This window comes from Dermacentor silvarum, chromosome 8 (genome assembly GCF_013339745.2).
Source record: "Dermacentor silvarum isolate Dsil-2018 chromosome 8, BIME_Dsil_1.4, whole genome shotgun sequence".
Lineage (NCBI taxonomy): Eukaryota > Metazoa > Arthropoda > Arachnida > Ixodida > Ixodidae > Dermacentor > Dermacentor silvarum.
The window spans coordinates 34557441-34578971 of record NC_051161.1 but is presented as its reverse complement, the minus strand read 5'-3'; the positions used below and the strand labels follow the sequence as shown (position 1 = coordinate 34578971).

General features: G+C 46.4%; 1 protein-coding gene across 1 annotated transcript in view; it reads right to left on the bottom strand.

Moving 5' to 3' along the window:
- LOC119461005 (glutamate receptor ionotropic, kainate 2) overlaps positions 1-21531 on the bottom strand; it is a 114740-nt gene that overhangs the window by 55439 nt on the left and 37770 nt on the right. The window contains exons 2-5 of the mRNA XM_037722177.2: positions 20962-21111; positions 17756-18007; positions 7842-8074; positions 6333-6563 (exon numbers count right to left, since the gene is read on the bottom strand). Coding sequence (XP_037578105.1) covers positions 6333-6563; positions 7842-8074; positions 17756-18007; positions 20962-21111 — 866 coding nt within the window. The remainder of the gene's footprint in view (positions 1-6332; positions 6564-7841; positions 8075-17755; positions 18008-20961; positions 21112-21531) is intronic.

Genomic DNA, 21531 nt, shown 5'->3' with positions numbered 1-21531 from the left:
GCTTCGCTGTGTCCTGAGCTTTGCGCGGCCTAGTACAAGCTTTCGCCTTTTGGTTATCTCTGATGGTTTTACTGGTGTATTTACGAAAACTCAGACAGTGAACTTATACTTCTGAAGCAGAACCGTGGAACGCAGGTGGGTCATTCGGGTGGGCGAGCCAGTCGATCAGTCATTGAATTGGTATTCAGTGGTACAGCTGACGTAAAAAAAAGGGGGGGGGGGGGTCAGGAAGTGGTAAAGTGCACGGTGAATGAGCTAATTAACGAATAATTATATCTGGAAGCAAGCTATCCAAAAGGGACTGAGAAAACGAACCAACCAATTTCTATTAAACGTGCGCAGTGACAGTGATTAAGCGAGTGTACATGATTGTATACACTAGTTAGATCGGGCTTCCACGCAGACGCAACAACACCGCGTTCACCGGCTTCCGCATGGGGATCGAATCCCGGCTGAGATATTGTTCCGGTGACATGTCCCGGTCGCAGAGAAACCGGCGTTCAAAGCTGCAACAGCTGCGGTTGACTGAGCCCAGCCAGCCTCGCGATTCTTGAAAGTTTAGTCGATCCCTTTTCACGTTGGAGGGGAGAAATCAATAAACCATTCGAACGAAACGCAGCCGTTATTTAACGCCCCTCCCCACCCACCACCAACTTCGCCCGAGCATTCATCCAGTTGCACAGCGTGTCATGTTTGCCTGTGTTCCCTTGCCGTGTTTTCGGAAATCATGACGGCGATGTGAAGTGAGTTACAGAAGATACGATTGAAAATGTTAATACCTTTAAAAACAAGTATTCGTTCATTTCCGAAAATGGGAGATTGAAATCACTTCCAGGTGCTGCGCCCCATCGTTTCAAGGAAAACATTGTACCTAGCTTGACAGCTATTGGGCGAACTGGGCGATTAAATGTTTATAGGCGCACAACGGCTGTTTAGGTTGTGTCACTCACGGCTGTCTAAAATCGAAAACCTCTCAGTCTTTGGGTGGGAAAACGCGGAAGTCGATGGAATGGAAGACTCCCACAGCTTCAATGTAAACGCTTTACTGGGAACATCGTGTTTCTAAGTGACGTTTGGGAGCTTCCGGCATTTACACTGGCCAACAGTTCCGCGAACTAGACAACGTATATAACGAAATAGAAGTATCGATGCTGTATGTATTGAGATGTAACAATAAAAAGAAAACGTAAAAGTTCTGCCTAATTTTTATCTCTTTTTTATGCTTTTGGGAAGTCCATTCTGTTAAAAAATAGGTTAGAACAATTAAACGTTGTTTACGCCAGCCTAACAGGCGAATGCTTGAGAGAAAGCATACATTATCTCTCTGAGCAACCGTCGATTCTACTTCGAAGAAATATGTCACATAGGAGTACAACGTGAAATTCTAGCTAATTTTTCAAGCCATGTTATTTATTGCACATTTCGCTGCATTTACAAGAACGGGGACATTAACTTTACGGCCCACTCATTAGTGCTCATTAGTGCTGGTTAGTGCTGGTTAGTGCTGGTGAGTGCTGATTAGTGCGAGGTTAGTGCTGATTGCATTCGCTTTTAGGCTACTCTATCAGGTTAGCAGGTTACCAAAAGCGAATATCTGTTGTTTTCTTCATAAGTTAAAGTTCTATATGTCATGCTTTCAAATTTATGCTTTTCTTGGGGTTTCGCGTTCTTTCTTGAAAACTGAGTGCACCAAATAAATATTTGCTCTGAACAATAAATATAACATAGCTTTTGCTATTAAACACAGCTGTTAAGTTCAAGTAGAGCACTGCACGGGCCGATTTTTGCAGCCCGGGCCCGGCCCGGGCCCGTTTTCACATTGGGCGGCCCGCCCGAGCCCGATCAAAACTTTTATGGCGAGACCCGGGCCCGGCCCGGGCCCGGAAATAATCTACGTTACCCGCCCGGCCCGGCCCGCCACCCCTTTACCTTAAGCCCGAGCCCGGCCCGAGCCCGACTCGAAACCGGCCCGAACCCGGCCCGAGACCGAAAAAATACATGTTTTTCAGAGTTGAGAAGCCCGAGATTAACTCGCAGAAAGCCCGAGCCCGGCCCGGGCCCGCGTCAAAAAACCCGAGCCCGGCCCGGGCCCGGGTCAAAAAGCACACGCCGTGCCCGAGCCCGGCCCGAGCCCGTGAAAAAACTCCTCTACCCGGCCCGGCCCGGCCCACGGGCCGGGCCGGGCCTGGGCTTTTGGGTAAGCCCGAGCCCGTGCAGTGCTCTAGGCTCATCTTTTGAAGTGATCGAAAGACAGTGATTGATTTTAAGGTGCGTTTTTCTTTAATTGTGGAGGTCTCAGCGAAACTTCGCTATTTTCTTATTCATGTTCCGCGCATTCTCATTCACCCCATAGACTTGTATTAAGCTAAGAGTATTTTTGTAAAAATATGACCTAGGATAATTTACGGATGGGGAGTTAAATCGCGATTTAAATAAATTTAAGGCGTTCTATCCACGTTACTCATAAAACAATTTGTTGATCGCCATACGTCAGGTAATTAAATAGCAGTCCCTATTACTTAGTAAAACAGATTAAGTGATCGGGGAGAGCTTCTTGTTAGGTCTCGGGGATATGATGTGATGAATGCAGCACTTTTAGACTGCACTTTATGAGCCTCAGATATCGTTTATCGAACCATTCAATTCTTCGTTATTCGCGAAGATTCTAGAGAATACTTTTCATTATTCTATTGCTGTGCTGGTTGTATCTCCGTAATGCTATCCAGGAAGTAATATGACTCAGTGTGTGTGCATGTGCTCACATGCATATGTACATGGACGGAGTTGCCGCCTGCCCAACCGCGCTCAAACGCATTCGAATATATAACGTCTGAGGTTTATTTCCCGTTTTTCTTCTTCTCCTTTCACAGAGAAAAACGAATCCATGAAAGAAATATGGCGGCAATAAAGAAAGAACAACAAAAAATAAAACGGTTAGAGCAGGAAAAGAACACTGCTAAAATAGCGGCTGGATTTCATTCATTGTATCTCTCCCTTTTTACACAAACACTCCCCCCCCCCCCCCGCCCGCACACACAAGCACACGCAGATTTCCCTCATCATCTTTATATCAAAGATTATATCAGAACCTCGCGGAAAGAGCACCGGCAGTCACCACCAAGGGGCCTACAAACTCATTTCCATGTTGTTTGTTTTCATTTCTTAATTTGTCTTGCGTACTTTATGGGCGCAGCGATTCCTACACGGAACTCAATTACGGAGTACTCGCGAGAGAGCGCCTGCGTATAATCTCGGTCTTTTCAGTGTCCTCGCTGCCAACGACGCCGAGTGTCCTTAATTTCGGCTCGGATCATTACTCCCGCGGCCACCGTGGCACGGCCAAAGCTCGGGAGAAGTCGAGTACCGGCCGCGTTAGGCGCCCTGGCCTGCAATTTGGGGACGGTCGCAAGGATAGCTTCTCTCCGTGGTCTCGCAGTGTAACGCGTAGTGACATTCATCACGGAAGATCAAGTAACCCGCGGGGACTAACCCTTGGAACGTTGCGTGGCACGGCCTGCCGCACTGTCTGGCAGTGCGCACCGATTTCTCAGACTTCGTGCCTTTATTGTTAAGCGAACTGGAACAGAATAGGCTCACTGGCGTCTTGGTAAGTGAGTGAGTGAGTGAGTGAGTGAGTGAGTGAGTGAGTGAGTGAGTGAGTGAGTGAGTGAGTGAGTGAGTGAGTGAGTGAGTGAGTGAGTGAGTGAGTGAGTGAGTGGACTTCGTAAAAAAAATTTAAAAGTAAGTTTTGTAGAGATGGGAATGTTGCCACCGGCACTCCGCTCTTCAAGAATAAAATTGAAATCGTAGCCAACAACCAGTCCTCTGCGTCACTTATCATGACGTCATTTAAAAATGCCGTCGCTCCTTCCTCTCCGAGCCATACGTCCCGAAAATGCACGAGTGGGCGGAAGGTCGGCGACCCGGCGCCGACGTTCCACTGAATGCACTGGCAGGTGGCACTCCTGTATGAAGTGATATCACGTGACCCGCACACGCACTCCGAACATGAGTAGCTGTCTAGGTCCTCTGGAGTTCTCTCGGAAAAAAGATAGAGAAGGAGAGCAAATAAAATTAGCATATTGTCATGGACCCGTACAAAATATCCCATCACGGTTGTATCGTGTAGCATCGCGCAAGTTTTTTTTTTTTTTCTGCGCTCCAAGCGCAGACGCATCGATTTCGTCTCGCTTGTCGACATCGCCCCTGAAGGACATGCGTTCAATTACGTTCCACGTAATTGATACAGACATCAACACGTAGTATGGGTGCCCAATGCTCGTTCATCCTCTCAAAGCAGCATCGGCCCTCGAGATGCAAATTCCGATGGCAATCAAGCATCAAGTTCCGCAAAATTGGATATCAGGTCGCGGTGACTACGACTGTGTGCACTTTCCGTACTTTCTATTTCTTTACACCACGTAGCACTGAACGTAATCATCGACTCTCAGCAACCTCCACTGGTGTTCATGGTTGACCAGAGCGAGAGCGTGATACGCGTAGAAATAAGGAGAGATCGAAAAAAAAAATCGTGCTAGTGCATCTGATGCATCTGAATAATTAGGGTCTAAAGAGAAGCCAGATCCCGTTTTACGAGCGTTTTACGAGGGCCGACACGGCGGGCAGCTGACAACGCGATCCTGCAATATGTTGGCGCTAATATATTGCCTCCTCACGCCCTTATGTATATTTATTTTAGTTTTTCTGCCTCTGTACCCTTTCCTGGATATCCGGCCTAAGTGCGCCCTCCACACCGCGCCTTTATGAGCCGTTTCCCTCTCTATATATATATATATACTACGGCTGCGACTTGTCTCGATTCGCTGTTTCTCTATTGCCTCCGCTATTTCTTTCCTTCTTTAGTCAGGTCGCACAGCAGCGCGGCGTAAAAACAACGGTCTCGCCGCCTGCACTCCGGCGTGGCCCTGGAGATGACCGCGCTCCTTGGAGTCGGCACTGCGTTTTGTGCATGTACCTATACCAACACAGAGACTGGGCGGAATGGCTGGGGATAAGGTCGTCTTCAGTTGCCGCAGCCTAATTCTTTACTTAGTGTGAGAGACGAAGTAAATGTTATATCTGCTCTCAAAGTCTCATTTTTTTTTCTCGGCGTCGTCACATAAAGATGCCGAGCGTCTCCGCATTGCCCTCGATGGTCGCATTTCGCTAGCTGGCGCTCTGAATGAGGAGTTTTTGTCGGAAAGAAATTTATGGTCCTTGTATAGCGGCGACTCGGTTCGTGGATGTGCGCCCACTTTCTCGCAACGACTAAATCGTAAATACGAGATTTTACAAGTCCTTTCACTGGCTGTTTGAAGATCGCCCGCCCGTCGGCGGCGTGTTTCTTCGCAGGCCTGGTTGCGCAGAGAGCGTTGCAGCTGTTGACTGCAACGTTCCTAAGACGAATCACCAACTAGAACGCATAGCTTAATAGAGACGTATGAATTCCACCTTTCATATACCGCTCAGTCAGTTATGACGAAGATGATTGCCCTTAAACATGGCAAGTACTCAGAATGAGTGATTGGTCGAAAATCGGGTGGTTGTAGGAAAGTACAGTGCAAGAATATTTACAGGGAAGAACGTTATCCTTCGCTATTCCTATTCTTCGAGTCTTCTCTCATGAGACAAACGTAATTCGCTTCACTGATGTCTACTTGTGGGTGCCCACTGGCGCAGCCAAGGAGCTTTCATGTACCGATGTATACAAGCTACAGCGCACACCATAGAAAGCGGTGCTTTTCAAAAGCGTCCGAACTTCATTATTTCGCCAAACGAATTCATATTGTGCTTGCTGCTTTTCTGTTCAAGTCAGAGGGAAGATAGAGGCTGTCTTATTGTCTTCTTCTTGGCCATCTTTTTACCTTGTAATCCCCACTTCTGCTATAGACCTTCGGGGTTGCAGGATGTTGAAATAAATAAATAAATAAATAAATAAATAAATAAATAAATAAATAAATAAATAAATAAATAAATAAATAAATAAATAAATAAATATTAATTATAGTTGATCCTTTGCGGTTTTCTTTCCTTCTTTCCCTTAGGGCCAAAATTAATGCTTCTCGATCCCTTATCGCCTCCCCTGCCCTTATTCTAAGGACATGATGTCTAAAAGTAGGATCATGAAGGAATCATAGAAAAAAAAGTAACTCAATAAATAAATTAGTGAGAGTGTTTCAATAACTATGGTGATTATTCCACAGGACTCTCTTGGTGCTTAGCTCCAGTTCGGTATACTGAGGCATAAATGACAATTATTTCCTTTGCACTGCAGCGCGAGCATCCGCAAGCCAATGAGATGATTCATGCCCGTATGTCTTGGCGTAACTTACAGACAGCTTGAGGGGGAACTTGACGTGGTCATCGTCATCTCCCTCGTAGTCTTCTTCTTCCTCTTCTTCACCAGTCGCCGCGACGGTAGGCTTGGGCGTGTTCTCCGCCTCGAGTGCTTCGATCTTCTTGTCAAGCACAGTGGCAGCGGGATCATCCACGTCAACGATTCTCAGCGCCGTGATGTTGGCCTTGCAGTAGATGAAGTCGCTCAGGTCAGCCATGTGGAAGTCCTGCGCAACACGATTTGCAATACCATAACCAGTTTTTCCAGAGCGTGGCAGTCAAGTTTGCTCAATGATGGTTCCCGTGATGAACAGCATAAAAAAAGAGAAGTTATTGTATTCTCGCACCGTTGTTTATTCTGAATGATCGCTTGCATATTTGCGATGATAGTTAATATGAGCAACTCCAAAAGAGCATGCAAACAACTCCGCCAGCGACAAGAGCTGTTGTGAGGCCCTACGAGGAGGTTCTTGTAGCTGATGAAGTTATTCTGATAGTATTTCAAATTGTGGTAATGACGGTGTCGCGGCTTCCTGCGTAACGCTAAAGCTTTGACTGAATGAAACGATTGCATATGGTTAAAGGAAACCTCACACAAACGAACCATTTTACTAGCACATATGGTACATTAACATTCATGACACAGTGAAGCTTGGTGCCAAGTGCCTCCTCAACGCTGTAGTCTGCTTTTCTCTCGCACTTCTTTCTATCCCGAGTGCTGTGACTATATCCTGACAGTATAGCAGCAGTGCGAATGAAAAGTGGTTGCTGAGGTGCGCCCTAATTCCTTTTACTATTTCTTTAACCTTTAAAGACATGTTCTGTGCACTTCGTGCCCCGTAGATAGCAGCAGCTAAAGTGCTATCGAATGCTTACTTTTTGACTCTACGTTCCCAGCACGCGTCTCGGCATTATGGCATCTACAATGGCTTGTGAGTAAAATAGTCTAAGAAATAAATAACGGCGCGTGAAAACGAGAGGGAGAGGAGAAGACAACTGCGAAGTGTGTTTTCCTTTCCTCGTTTTATCTTTCGGTCCTTCCTTCGCGCTGTAACTCCTTTCTAAGGTGCCAAGCTAATTATTCCAGCACAGAATAGTGTAAGAGGGCTCATTAACCGTTCATATGAGTGGGTCCAGCTTCATAACAAAAGGCTAGGGGCCAGATTCACAAAGCTTTTCTTTCGTAAGTTCGCTTTGCCATTGGCTGGCCGCCGTCGGTAATGATATGTCTGGCATCCGGATTGGCTAAAATGTTTTCTTACGAACAATTATAGCGTAAGAAGTTATTGTGAATTCGGGTTCAGTGCTTTACTGATTTGAACGTTTGCCGAGAAGCCACACTTGGATCGAGTGAACCAATTGCAGTCTGACAGCGTCCCGTTCTCCCCAACAGTAGCTTCGTGCTTGCCCCCCTTTGAAATTAAAGGGCTTTCGATCAATCGAATAGTAAGTGCTCCCAATTCGGTTCCTGCAGCGTATACGGCGTCAGTTCGTGGGGGGCTCACCAGGGAGCGGAACAGGTAGCTGTAGTCGTCGTTCAGCATCTCGATCTGGAGTGCTTGCATGAGGAACGGTTCGGTGTCCTCCTCCTCGATGGCGACGAAGATGTGCGTGTGGCCGTCCTCGCGCACGCGCTTGAGCACGTCGCGGAAGGAGTCCGTCGAGTTGCGCGCGTAGTGGTCCGCGTCGATGTCGGCCTCGCGGAGCTCCTCCAGCAGGCCCTTCATCTCGGCTACTTCTGCGAGCACGAGTGGACCAGTGAGGCTGACAAAAGGGAAAGGGTCTGAGCGGAGATTATTGATTGATTGATTGATTGATTGATTGATTGATGATTGATTGATTGATTGATTGATGTAATCAAGGCGATAGAAAAATGTTGTGGCATACACCGTAGGGCAGGGCTACACATTAACTTTGGCCGCCTGGGTGAGAGCGCTACCCTACACAGCTTGGAGGCGGTTAAGAAAGAAAAAAAAGAAAGACGAAAGATTGAGGGAAGGTAAGAAGTAGGGAGGCACCATGGTTCCCCCCCTCCCCAGGCGGTCACTGGCCGCCGTCCTAGTCTAACGTGAACCTAAATCTCATTGAACGAACTTTTTTTGTGTGCATTTCGTCCCATCGAAATGTGGCTGCCGCGCTCGCTGAATCGAACCCACGACCTCGTGTTCAGCAGCAGAACGCGACAGCCACGGAGCCGCCACGGCTAGTGGCTGAGAGATGAACGTGTTGGTGGCTTCTGGTTGCAGACTTGGCTTTTGCGGGTGTTACCGCTGTAGTTGATCCGCGCACACCACCGCCATTCAGCTATGAACGCAGGATCTAATTATTGCCTAAATAAGGACGATTGCGTAAATGCCCGCTCGGTGTCGAAATCGGGTCGTCAAAACACGCTTTCAGTTCGCGGCGTCCTTTGTGCTCACGTGCTGCGAAAAAGGTTTATGTAATATCGCAAATCTCGCCTTCATTCCAGATGAATGCCCAGAACGACTTAGATAACGCGCGTTGCGTGTTTTCGCACTGCTTTATTGGCCTGGTTCGCAATATCCTTAAATGTAATAAATGATGTCGCAGTTCACCTGAAAAAAAAAAAAAACTACCCATCAAGCCCTTCTCGCTCTTAGTTTAATTTCGACGTCCTTCGCTCGGCACGTGTAGGCTGCGACACATGATATATTCACGACTACATGCACGGCAAATAAGAAGTTCCTCTCACTTAAACTTATTAAATAGCTCCTTGAAGTCCCTCTGTCAAAATTAGTCCGCAGTGCCATTATTATTTTGAATAAAGATAATCAGTCGACCAATAAAGAAAAAAAAAGATTCTTTTCAATGACATAATATAAGGGAGATGTTGGCACAAAAATATGGCGCGGGCTACTTCTTGCCTCTTGAATATGTGGTGTATGCAACAAACAGTTGCAACATAAGACATATAAGAATATACAACATAGTTAAAGCAAAGTTGCGTTATTACATACAAAAAAAGAAGTAAAATAACAACACGAAATAACGAAGACGCTCCTAAAGCGATAATACGAAAACGGTGTCACATAAGAAATATACACTCAAGCAATGATGCTAACCACAATTATATCGCATATACACCCTGACAGTAAAAGTAAATTTTCTTATAAACACTTTTTTTATTCAATTGCGGGACAACAACAAAAGAAGTCGGGAGTTTACATAATGACCAGAAGATCACCAAGAAGAGCTGAGGTAGAGAGTGACGGTTCATATTTTAGCTCGTGTCAACGAAGGATAGTTTTCTTACATATTTAGTGTTTTCTGTCGTGAGGAATTTGGAAAACACAGGATTTCAGCGAAGTTTCAACTCCATAACTCTAAGCAAATTTGTCATAGCGTTTCGTGCTATAAAATGGATGCCTTCCAAAAAAAATATCTACAGAAATAAATTATGGTGCAGGCAACATGGCCAGTAGTTCAGGCAATAATACATCTCTCTTTTGGCAATTCACAAGCGCTATTAGACAAGCAGCGTTAACGTGAACTCTCGAACACAACGCACGAAAAAAGACGTGCATAAATAGCTTTATAATAATCTAGTCGTTAACTTTCTAATTAATTTGTTTCGTAAACTCTAATGATTGTATCATGTTAACATATATATTCCTGTGGTTCACGCGCGTTCTAATAATTCTTCACTGTTCGTAATTCAATATTGAAATGTTGTCAACGAATAATTATCATGTGAGTTAAATGAACGCTTTGACATGATGTCTTAGTTGTTGCATTAATTGACACATATTTTAAGATACTTTTTTCATCGTCAGGAAAATATTTCCAAATTTTACTGGAGTTATATGCCAAGTTGAACAAACCTACCATAACTTCTTCTGACGAGCGGAAATTGAAGTTGATTTGATGATGATGTCAATGCCTTACAGCACTTCTGTACTGCAAGTTTAAAGCTAGGTGTCATGACATATTTTTATAAATATTCAATGTTCTTGTGCAGATGCGTGGTTTGATGCTCTGGCAGACTATCTAATATTCAAGAAAGCAGCGGCAAATTGGATAGAATTGCACCCGCGCATATGTACAGTGAAGCACTGCGACATGTTTTGCGGGTATTGAAGTAGCATTAATGTAGTCCGATGATTAAGACCATGAACGGAACAGTCATACCGTATATGGCAATGGGCGGAGCCATCGTGTAGAGATAAGAGAGTATTTAAAGAATGTGTGCGTCCTAGTTTATATGACAACGGAATATTTTCCTGTTTTTTTTTTCAGATGTCCTTGCTTTATGCCTGCTTTCTTCATTTAGCGGTAATCTAATAATCTAAAAATGACACCTCCATACGGCAGTATCGGACAACGAGTAGCGCTTACTGCTTCTCCTTTGTTCTCCAGTTGCAGCCGTAGTGGAAGCGAACTGCATGTTTGCTTTTGAGTGGCTATTTGTTATGCATTGCCATACTTCTTTTACCTCCATCTTGCTTATTAAAAAAAGAACACTAACGAGAAAACTAATTTGAGCTCTATTAGAAAACAAAAGCCTCTTACAATACCAAAAAAAAAAGAGAGAGGAAAAAAAAAACTGGCCGCATATCTGCTTGTTTCGCTGCAAATGACGTCGAAAGACGATAGTCTTCTGCCGCCCCTGATACGTAACACCCTCTCTTCTCCCCCCTCCCACCCCGCACGCTCTTCCCCTCCGCTCTCACCCCTCCATGATGGAGGCAATGGGTGTTTTGCTGAATTAAATTCAAATTTCCCGCGTTCGCCCTGCTCTCGCGCCATCTGTCGGGACCTCTTATTACGGTTGGCGTAAAGCCGGCTACAGAGCCTCGGCTTCAGTCGGCTTGTTTTTAACGCGTAGCGTCTTTTCGACACCATTTCTAATGCGTTGATTTTTCATTTACTAACGTAAAAACCAGTTCAATGTATAATCTTAATTAAATGAACTTTGTGGATCATGGTTATGTACACATATTTTGCCTAAAACAGGCCTGAGGTTTCCTTTGCACTGTATAATGTTGACGTGTATGACCCCGTGGCACCAGTGCTAGTAGCGTGGTTGGTTTTGACCGGGCGGCTGAATCGGTTTTGACCGGGTGGTTGAATCGAGTGACAGACAGACAGACGTTTAGGTAGCCCAAGAAAGACTATCATCTTTAAAAAAGCCACTCTTGCCGTGAGAACAGGCTTCATAAGCCAGTAAATACAATGACGAGACAATTGTGGCGACGCCATCTTGAAGTTCTCGCACCAAGCTTCTATGACGTCATGATTTCGACAGTGACTGCCCCGCCATAGCCAACTCCTTATCGATAAAAGTTAAGTACACTGTATATCCTAAAGAGTCATAGACGGAGGTTAGAAAGCTTCAAGAACGTTAATAATCGTCCACAAAAGCCCAAATACGGCAAGGAAGCTTTAAGAACCATGACGTCACAGTGACATGACGGAGCAGGTGTTTATGCACAAAGCCGACGCTCCTATCTACTAAAAAAAAAGTTATTTCGCTAGAATTGTTTGTAATAGAAAATTTCTGCCAATCCCGATGCTGGGGTCGGAGAAACGAAGAGGGAAAGGTAGCTTGGTTAAGCCCGGTTGGCTACCCTACACTTGTGGAGGGAGAAAGATCTGGACACATCATTAGGGAAGGCGGCTGGCAAATGAAGAATAGCTCTTACGAAGGCGAAGCGTTTTGAAATCGGCCCCAGAACATGTGACCTTCATTTTCTTTTTTAATAAACCAATTAGAGTTGTGAAAGAACGCTTAATTAGTGTAAACAAATTTAGTGTTTTTTGTGTTTGTGTTCCTTTATTTCGCTTTAAAACACAGGGCCCTAACTTATACCCTTTTTTTTCTCTCTTTCTCTCTAGCATCGTAATACTTTCAGCTGTGATTCCCAGGGCGATATTTCTGACTTGCTGCAACTGACGCACACGATCCTTTTTTTTTATTTTTTTTTCCCGCAGCATAAGCAGTCGACACTTTAAATAAATAGACATCTTGCGCTGGCGCCTAGGCTGTACTTGAGCGCCGAAAGAAAAATAAAAGGCGCTGACTGCAACGTGGACTTATTTCTTTTTCTGCCAAGTGTATGTGGTTGCTGAGGCGCTTGAATGCAAAATTTATATATACAAATGCTTGGCGTGGCCAACTGCTGCATCTAACTTAAAAAATCTGCTATGAATAAACGTCTTTAAATCAAAGCGTTTTCAATCCACCCAACCAGATGGGCTGCCGGCCTCATTTTCAACGCAACGACCGCCTACTCTGTCAATGCGAACCAGTTTATTGCATTATATCGCTGCAGAATAAGGCACCCCCGTTTTCTTAGCAGTCATTTCTGTGTTTTATTTTATGTCATCTCTTTCCCACTCTTTTTTTTTTCTTCTTTTTTCCATAGCCAACGCTTCAAAGCAAATACGCTCACATTACTCGTTCGCACAAAGTACGAAAGATGGCTTGAGACTCTTTCTCTACCCGTCATTTCGAAACAAGACAGACCGTCAAAGAGGACCTAGTGGGGGATTCTTCGAAAAAGACCTTTTGGTGAGTTGAAAACCGCCGACTTCAAAGCCGAAAAAAAAAAAACGAAAGCTTATTCACTAACCTCAACCATAGCCCCTGAGAAGACGTTGGGCAAGCGCGCCGATAAGCCCCGATGCTCTGGTCATGCCTTAGCGCGCACGAGCTCGCGCCAATGCGCTTGCGTAACGCGAACGCGGCTTAAAGGAGGCCTCGCGTTGCGCCGCTTCAGCGCAGCTGAAAGCGTTCGGCGCAGTTTTGCGTCGGGTCTTGCAGTAACAGTCGACCGGGCCGCAGAAAAGCGTCAGTACGAAACTTTTCTGGGCATCGCGCTCGAATTACCGCCCGCAGCGAGCGGTGCGCCAACGGCTACGACGTACTGCTGTTCCGCGCAAGGTCATCACGGCAGCCGGCAGTTGTGCGCAAGAACAGGAGTACGCCCACGTACCGGGGTTTCGCTGGCCCTGCTTCTATGCAGAGGCATCTGAAGTACCTGGTTTGCTAAGCGAAAAAGAGGAGAGGCGGGGTAGGGGGGTGGTCACTGAGCATTCTAGACGGGAGTGTATACAGCGGAATTAAGTCAGCCTGTACTTTGGGCGAAAGCTCGCAGTGTTGGAAGAAGACTTCGCGACATCCTTATGGTAGGTTAGGGCTAACTGCGCGGTGTCCAACTGGAAATATTTGGAAGCAGCATGCTGTTGACTGCTTTACTGATTGGAAAAGGAGACGTTTGTGTTGCAAAAAAAATATAGAAGAAAGAACAACCGAAAAGAAAGTGTTACCGCGTGCAAGCGCTAACGCACACTTCCGCGTGAAAAGAATAATAATAAAAATAAACAACAAACGCGAGTCCCTATCCACAAACCCGTCCTAACGTATTGAGTTCAAGTTCGTACTAATGTAGAAGTATTTCACAGCAATAAAACCTGTTCTTTCATGGCCCATAACGGGACGCGATCCCAGTATATCCCTCAGCAACGATGGCTGCTTTGTGCGGCCTTAGTTTGTAGGCTATAGCAGCTGGCCTTTATGGGATCAGCGCAGCACCCCGTTGACTAAACGTCTTCGTCCTCCGCCTAGCTTGCGCGTTAAATTTTAAAGGAAGTTGATTCGTGATCAAACACTGAAGCGACTGTGGTCTAATATGGTTTCTTCAATGCGTGTCAACTTGGCAGATACATACGTAGAATCTTAATTCCGTAGTCTATGGTAGATAAAATGAATCTTTCTGCTCACGGAGAGAGAGAGATCCTAGCTTTAATGACATGTTGGAGACGTTAGCGCGGGTGATATCGCCTGACATGCTACGCCAGGTTTTGTGTGATGATTGTGTAACCATGCCCCTGAAGATCTTTCTTCGAGAGTTTTCGCAATATGTGCCTAACATCGTGATGGAAAAATGGAGACGGCGGCTAGCTGGCCACGAACGAGTGCGCACAACTAAATGCAGCTCGTTTCTGCTTACTAGTGACACTCAGCAGCCATTGTTCGGCATAGCACGCCAATTTTGTGTTCTCGTGAATGCTTGCCGCGTTGTCCTTTCATTTCCTGTTGATGAACACGAATCTGTGATGTATGTCAGAAGAAGTCGCAGTTTCGCCCGAAAGGCGAAGCATCGATTGCGATAACAAATTAATAGACAGCTATACGAATGTAAGGATATTAGTTTTATCGGCCGTATAAGCTTGCAAATATTCACTTACTAACTAAATTAACGAGCACGGTGCCACGCGCGCACAGGTCAACATGAACGCATCTCACTCGACGACTGCGGAAACTCGCTGTCAAAACGCTGGACTGAGGAAGCGCGACAGCAGCAGCGAGGAAATTGACCTTCGGGCTGCCTCTCGCTTCAACACGAACTAAGTGTCGAAAGCACAGCACATACGAAGCTACCAGCACTCGGCGCACTTTGTCCACATTGCAGATCACTTTCAAGATACGGCGCACGCGTGGCCGTGCCGTAACGCAGCAGCCGCCGGAGTAGACCCCCCTCCCCCCCCTTCCCCGCGAAGCCTCGCGCGCGACGGAAGACCGCGTGGTTCCTCCCCGCTTTTCTCACTTGCACTTGCGAGGGTCGTTCGACCCTCGCAAGCTTTCACTCGCACATGCAGCATACGGCGCGCGGAGACGATGTTATCGTGGTTGGACTTCATACGGAACATCATGGTGACGGCTACGGCGATGGCAGAAAAGCGCCTGGAGTGTCCATATAATTGCTATCGCAATAAAATGCGCCCGGAGTGCGTAGAAACTCTACCTACGAGCCGTTAGTGCGCGGCGTCTGGCGACGGCAATCATTGCCACTGTCGAAGCACCATCGACGCAGCCCCAAACGTCAGAAAAGGGACTGACCTTCAACAATTTGAAGGTGCCGCAAGTAAGTTTGTCAACGTTAGATATATAGCCCTCACTGGCCAAAGCAACGACCTAAGGAAAGACAGGGAGGTTAATTAGATGTCCGTCCGGTCTGCTATCCTACGCTGGGGACGGTCTTGCGTTCAGCCGGTTTAATGCTGTTCGGGGAGGGCGGTGCTAGACATCGCAACGAGAACAAATGCACAGGAGGTGTTCAATAGTCTCTTATTATTTATTAAATTATTATTTCGTTTATGTGGCAGCCATGGTGGGCCTAGTAGTTTCTTTGGAAATTGTATGTACCGGATTGTAGCGGACATGATGCGCATATATACTTTATGTTGTTATATTTTAATTGTGTTTAAAGTATACGGCTGCTCCATCTCTATTGTGCTTAGCTTTTTTTTTCTCGAGTAAAATGATATTGTACTTTGTTTTGAAAACGTCTGCACTTTGTTCTATCAAGATTTGTAGATTAAGAACTTGTTTCACTTTATTCTGCATAGAAAAAAATAATAAACTTTGTGCAATCAAATGAAAACTCTAAACTCTGTCCCATATGTTGCAATTTTCAAACTTGACATAGTGGCAAGGGTGTTTAATTACAGTATTGAATTTCTAATCCCGCCAAATGAGGCACACATTTTGGCCTATACAGCGTTCGTTCGTGCCCGCCTGTCTGTCCGCCTGTATCCACCTTCATTGTATTTTTTGCACAGCAACATCAGCTCGCCATGCACCAACAAGGATGAACTCCCTCGTAACATGTGGTTTAATACGCTTGCTTAAAAAGTCAATTAGTGTATTTCTGCTAATTAGCAGCTGCTTTTCCGCTGTTCCGGTTCGAAGTTCTCCAGAGAGACACAGTGCATTTTGCTGCAGAAGTGACGAAGCCAAGCAGATGCATGATTAGGCTCCACTAAATCGTCCTCTTGCAGGCGCCAGGGCAGCCTTATGGCTTCCGCTGCTGGCAAGTGCGTTGTGCGCGGGCACACACATTAGCGTTTTTGCTGAGCAGTCGCTTGCATGCCACGTCATGGTGAGTGTACATTGGTCAGAGCGGAACGCACGGTAAACGCTTAGCTAAAGATTTCAGTGGTGATATAGCAGTAAATGCGAGAGAAGTGCGCGAGCATTACTATTTCAGCTCCCGGAGCGATAAGTTAAACCACGTTCACCACATTGCAATGTGTTGTTCAGGAGCTCACGCGACAGACGCCCTTGCTCTTCGAGGAGCGAAATGCAAATGACGTGGTTCGGAGCAGACCACCATCAGCTGCAATATATATTGTCGCGTGACTGGCTGCTCGAGGCACTTTGCGTGTATTCGCGCGTTTCTTTCACGCTCGGAAAAACACTTTTATGTAGCACGTATTGAGCAACAGAAAGCTGTATCGGGAACATTTCGTGTAGCTCTACAATTTTCTCGTTGACACTTTGATAATTAGAACAGCACTTCTCGAGTTAGATAATTAATTATAATTACCTAATATAATCACCGCAACGAAAAAAAATTATTGGCGGCTACTGCACTCTACTGGAAACAATGTGCACTATAGGTTTTCTTCGAGTAACGCAATCGCTCTTTTTTGTTTAATCTTGGTGCGTGATTTAAAAATATGCAAATGCCACGTAGCTGGACAGAGCCAAGCTAGTGTTGTTTGCCGTCGCTCGGAGATACTCAAATTATTTTTCTCCGCCTAATTGCATAATTAGTCCTGATAGATTATTCAACTTCTGAAATATTATAATTAGATGAAAAGTGTCAGTGAGAAAATTGTAGAGCATCATGAAAAACTCCCGATACAGCTTTCTGTTGCTCAACACGTGCTACATAAATGTATTTTTCCTAGCGAGAAATATGCCCGCGAATGCACGCAGAGTGCCTCGCACTCTGCGTGTGCCTCGCAGAGTCGCGCGGCCAATTCGCGCGGTACATCCATCTCCAAGAGATGGATGTGCCATTGTATCACAAGCGGTATGAAGGCTTAAATGACCTTAATGACAACTTCGTCACTGGGTATGCTCAACTATGTACGTGCACTGCGACACAAGGCGCATGAAGGCCTAAATGTACTAACGCGAAGCGTTCTCTGCCTTGTTTCTGTGGTTCCGCATTTGTCGTCGTTTCCTCGCACAGTAGGTCGCGTGATCACACAAAAACAGCCGAACCTACGCGTTCATTGTCAGTGAGGCCTTAGGAATTGGGTGCTTGTCGCGGAACCGAAGCGCGTAAGCGCTGAGGGAGTAGAAGCCAAGAAGAGGGCGTCTCGCTGAAAAGGCACCTAAATGTTATACCGCGAAACGCGAAGGATGTACTTGTGCGTAAACGAGCTATGCAGATCACACGCACATGACCGAATCTATAGCGAACTTCACGTAGACAACTCGTGCGCTCATTTCTCGAAGCACATGCACCAACGTAAGCGCGAACGTCGATAAGCTGAAGCACAAACATTATACAAAGCCTCGCGTCACACAAATTCCAACGTGCGACTCGAATCCGACTATGTTTCCTTTTTGCTAAATGTAGACAACACAGTACGTGCGTACCTTCGTCCTCCTCGTAAACGATGGCCACTGAGCGCCACTGCCAGTGGCTCATCAGAGCCACGTAGGCCTCGGCCAGCACGGCGGGGTCCGGGAACAGGTTGAGCGAGTCGTCGTACGCCTCCTGCGCCGGGTCCCAGCGAGTCTCCACGTGCGGCACGTTCAGGCTGTTGCAGACGTCGCTCACGTGCTCGCCGCTCATCGAAGACATGGGACCGAACACGGCTCCCACACCCCGCAGAAGAAGCCGGCACGCTGTTGGGGAGAAAGAGGAAGCCCAATTTTGGCCTTGGAAGAGGCTATCAAATAAGAATAATAAATAAAAGAACAAGGCTGAGACACAATGTAGACGAGGACAGGAGCTTTTCAGGAATGGACAAGAGACTTTGAAGAGTCTTGTACCGTGCAAGTTTTTCACCACCAGCTTCATCCTCATAATCAACGTCTGCTCGATTCTTTCTTTCTACACCCATTCGCCTTCCCCAACGCCTAGTGGCAAGTCAGAACATTGATTCAGGCCGACCTCTCAGCTTTTCGCTCATAATATATATATATATATATATATATATATATATATATATATATATATATGTGTGTGTGTGTGTGTGTGTGTGTGTGTGTGTGTGTGTGTGTGTGTGTGTGTGTCAGTGTGTGTCCCTTTCCTGTTATGTATATAGGGTGTCTCATGGGTGACCTTTCCAAATCGATTCGAATCTTATTAACCATCCGCGGTTATGGCGTCGAGGTGCTGAGATTGAGGTCGCGGAATCAATCCCTGCTGCGGGTGCCGAATTTTGATGAAGGTGAAGTGTAAAATCACTCTTGTACACGTAAAAAAAGAATAAAAAACAGAAAAACACCATATGGTGCAAGATTATTGCGGAGTACCCCATTACGACGTTCCTCATAATAAGATCGTGGTCTTTCGGTATCAAAACCCGAGCGTTTAATTTTAGATTTCTTTTCGATCTAAATATTCTACTCATACGGGCACCTGATAGCGGGGCAAATGTCTAATGTTTCTTTATTTTCTGGTTCTAACAGCAGAAAACGGAAGGTCGTGGTGAAAGAAATATTTAACTATGTGCATACAATATCGCTTGGAAGTCCGTTGAGATGGGCAGCTTGTAAACGAGCACGGACGACTGGATCAGTATAGTTTCTCCTTGGTTAACAACGGCTGCTTAAAGCGGTCGGTTGAGCGTATGCGAGACAAGCAGGCTCTAATACTGCTACCAAGGTTTTCCTGTTCGACCATAATCGACAGTGGCATAATCTTCCTCGATAAAGTGGCACTTGTATAAGAATTCCCCTGCTATGTTCTCGCCCGCTTATCTTACGAGTGCTTATAATCAAGCATAGCCCCGCCATAGCTCTATAAAGCGCGGGAGTGGTCCGTTTATGTGTTCATTTGTTCATTATACTGGAAGCACGAACGCGTACGCAGCTGTCCCCAGTACAGTTCTGTGTGATGAATCTCATTTTTTGTATTTGTATATAAAATGTCGCCGTTTCGCCCAAAAGGCGAAGCATCAATTGCGATAGCAAATTAGTAGAGAGCTATTCGAAGTAGGGATAGTAGTTTTACCGGCTGCATAAACTTGGACACATCCGCTTACTAACTGAATTAACAAGCGTGGTGTCAGCGCGCACAAGCAAACATGAATAGATCACACTGAATGACCGCAGTTAACGACTGTCAAAACGCTGGCAGCAATCGCAGCCGCCGCAGCGGGCAAGGTTCGTGCGGTCTATCGCTTCAAAGGAAACTGAGCGGCGGATGCACAGCGCATATAAAGGTCAGAGCAGTGTGGAGATAAGAGACCATGCGGGCGACGGCCACAGCCTCTTACGCCCGATTGCAAGATACGCCTTTGGTGCCGGAGCACAACATCGCCCCGCCTCCCTTCCTCCCACAGCCCCACGGCCTTTCGCGCGACGGTCGCGTTTGCTTTCGGCCGTGCGTTCGCTCTCCGTGATAGCGCGCGCGCGTACCTCCAGCGCGTGCTTTCGCTCGCGCATACGGCGCGCGCCGACGATTTTATCGCCCTTGGAATCTATACGGAACCTCATGGCGACGGCGACGCCGACGGCAGAAATCCGGTTGAAGTGTCCATATAATTTCTATCGCAATAATATACGTGTTTCCGTGGAAACCATTATTAGATGAATTTCTCTATGAAAAAAATGAGCGCTTCACTGAGTCGAAAGTGTTGTTCATCACCACACCCCCGACACCATTTTCTTCCTTTGCGTTTACAGTCTCGAGGAGGAGGAAAAAGAAGAAAGGAAAGGCAGGGAGGTCAACCAGACGCACGTCTGGTTTGCTACCCTACACGGGGGTAGGGGAGTAAAGGGATGAAAAAAAAGGAGAGAAAGGGAAGAAAGTACTCGCAGTATGAACATATGCAGTTGTCGAACACTTCACAGTCGGTCACTGAGGCCAGTCGACTTCATGAATTTTAACAATGCCCGCGTCGCTTTGTGAGCCTGCGACGCGTGGGGCCACGGTCCAAGAATCTTTGTCTCTGAAAACGGTCTCCTGTCTAATTTGTTTAACACACTCCGGAGAATGTCGCGTTCGGTCTCATAAAGATGACAAAAACACAACACGTGTTCCACCGTCTCCTCACAGTTGCACGAGTCACAGATTGGTGTGTCGGACATGCCCAGAAGGAATGAGTACGCTTTCGTAAAAGCCACCCCTAACCACAGGCGGGAAAGTAAAGTTGCATCACGGCGGGGTAAGTTCGGTGGAATTTGTAGCCTCAGTGTAGGATCCAGCCAGTGGAGATGACAGTTTGTACAAATCGGGCTGCTCCATGATGTTTCTGTCTCGGTTTGAGCGAGTAAACGAAGACCCCTCGCTGCGTCTGTCCTTGATAAGGGTATAGAAACAGTTAGGGTTTCCTTATGGGCTGACCGGGTGGCATCATCAGCAAGGTCATTACCGACGATGCCACAATGCCCCGGCAGCCATTGAAAGATGATGTCATGTCCGTTCATGAGGGCTCGATGGAGAACCTCTCTGGTCTCAAACACCAGTTGTTCATGTGTCTTGCGTCGTAATGCTGACTGCAGACTCTGAAGGGCTGCCTTGGAGTAACAAAAAATGACCCACTTTCGAGGTGGTGTTTCTGCGATGTAATTAACAGCAGCACGTAGGACAGTCTCGAAACTCTAAACAAACGCAAGGGGTGCGTACTCACTGTCCCTGACCGCTTCGTAACTGTCGTCTTCCGGCAGCAGTTCGACGAGCGGAAGCAAGTCGGGCTCCATGTTTATGCTCGAGTCCTCGTTGACGACATCCACGGCTGCCTGGAACAAGATGGCGTCCTCCTTTGTCTCGAACAGACCCCCTGCCACGTGGAAAGGAGCATAGAAGAGAGACAGCGAAACAAGAAGAAACGGTGTTAGTTGCGTTACACAATATACTGCATAGTCACATAAGCAATCAATTTTCTTCCAATCATTACCGGAACGAGGCCACCGGTGCGACGGCGCAAGTTCGCAGGTTCTCACAAGTTTGACATAATGCAAACGTAGACGAGTGCAACATCATATCACGACAAATTCTTATAAACTCGGTCCCTTGGCCTTATAGATTTTGATCTAGAACTCTCTGAAGACTATGCGAGGTGGTTTCCTTTCCTATATGCCTAGCTTTCGATCCCAGAAAATTACAGATGGTCGATAACAACTCCTCAGCGTGACTCCGTTCTTTGGGCAATGGTAGCCCATGGATTACCAAGTGCGTGGTTCCGGGAAAGTCTACAGAC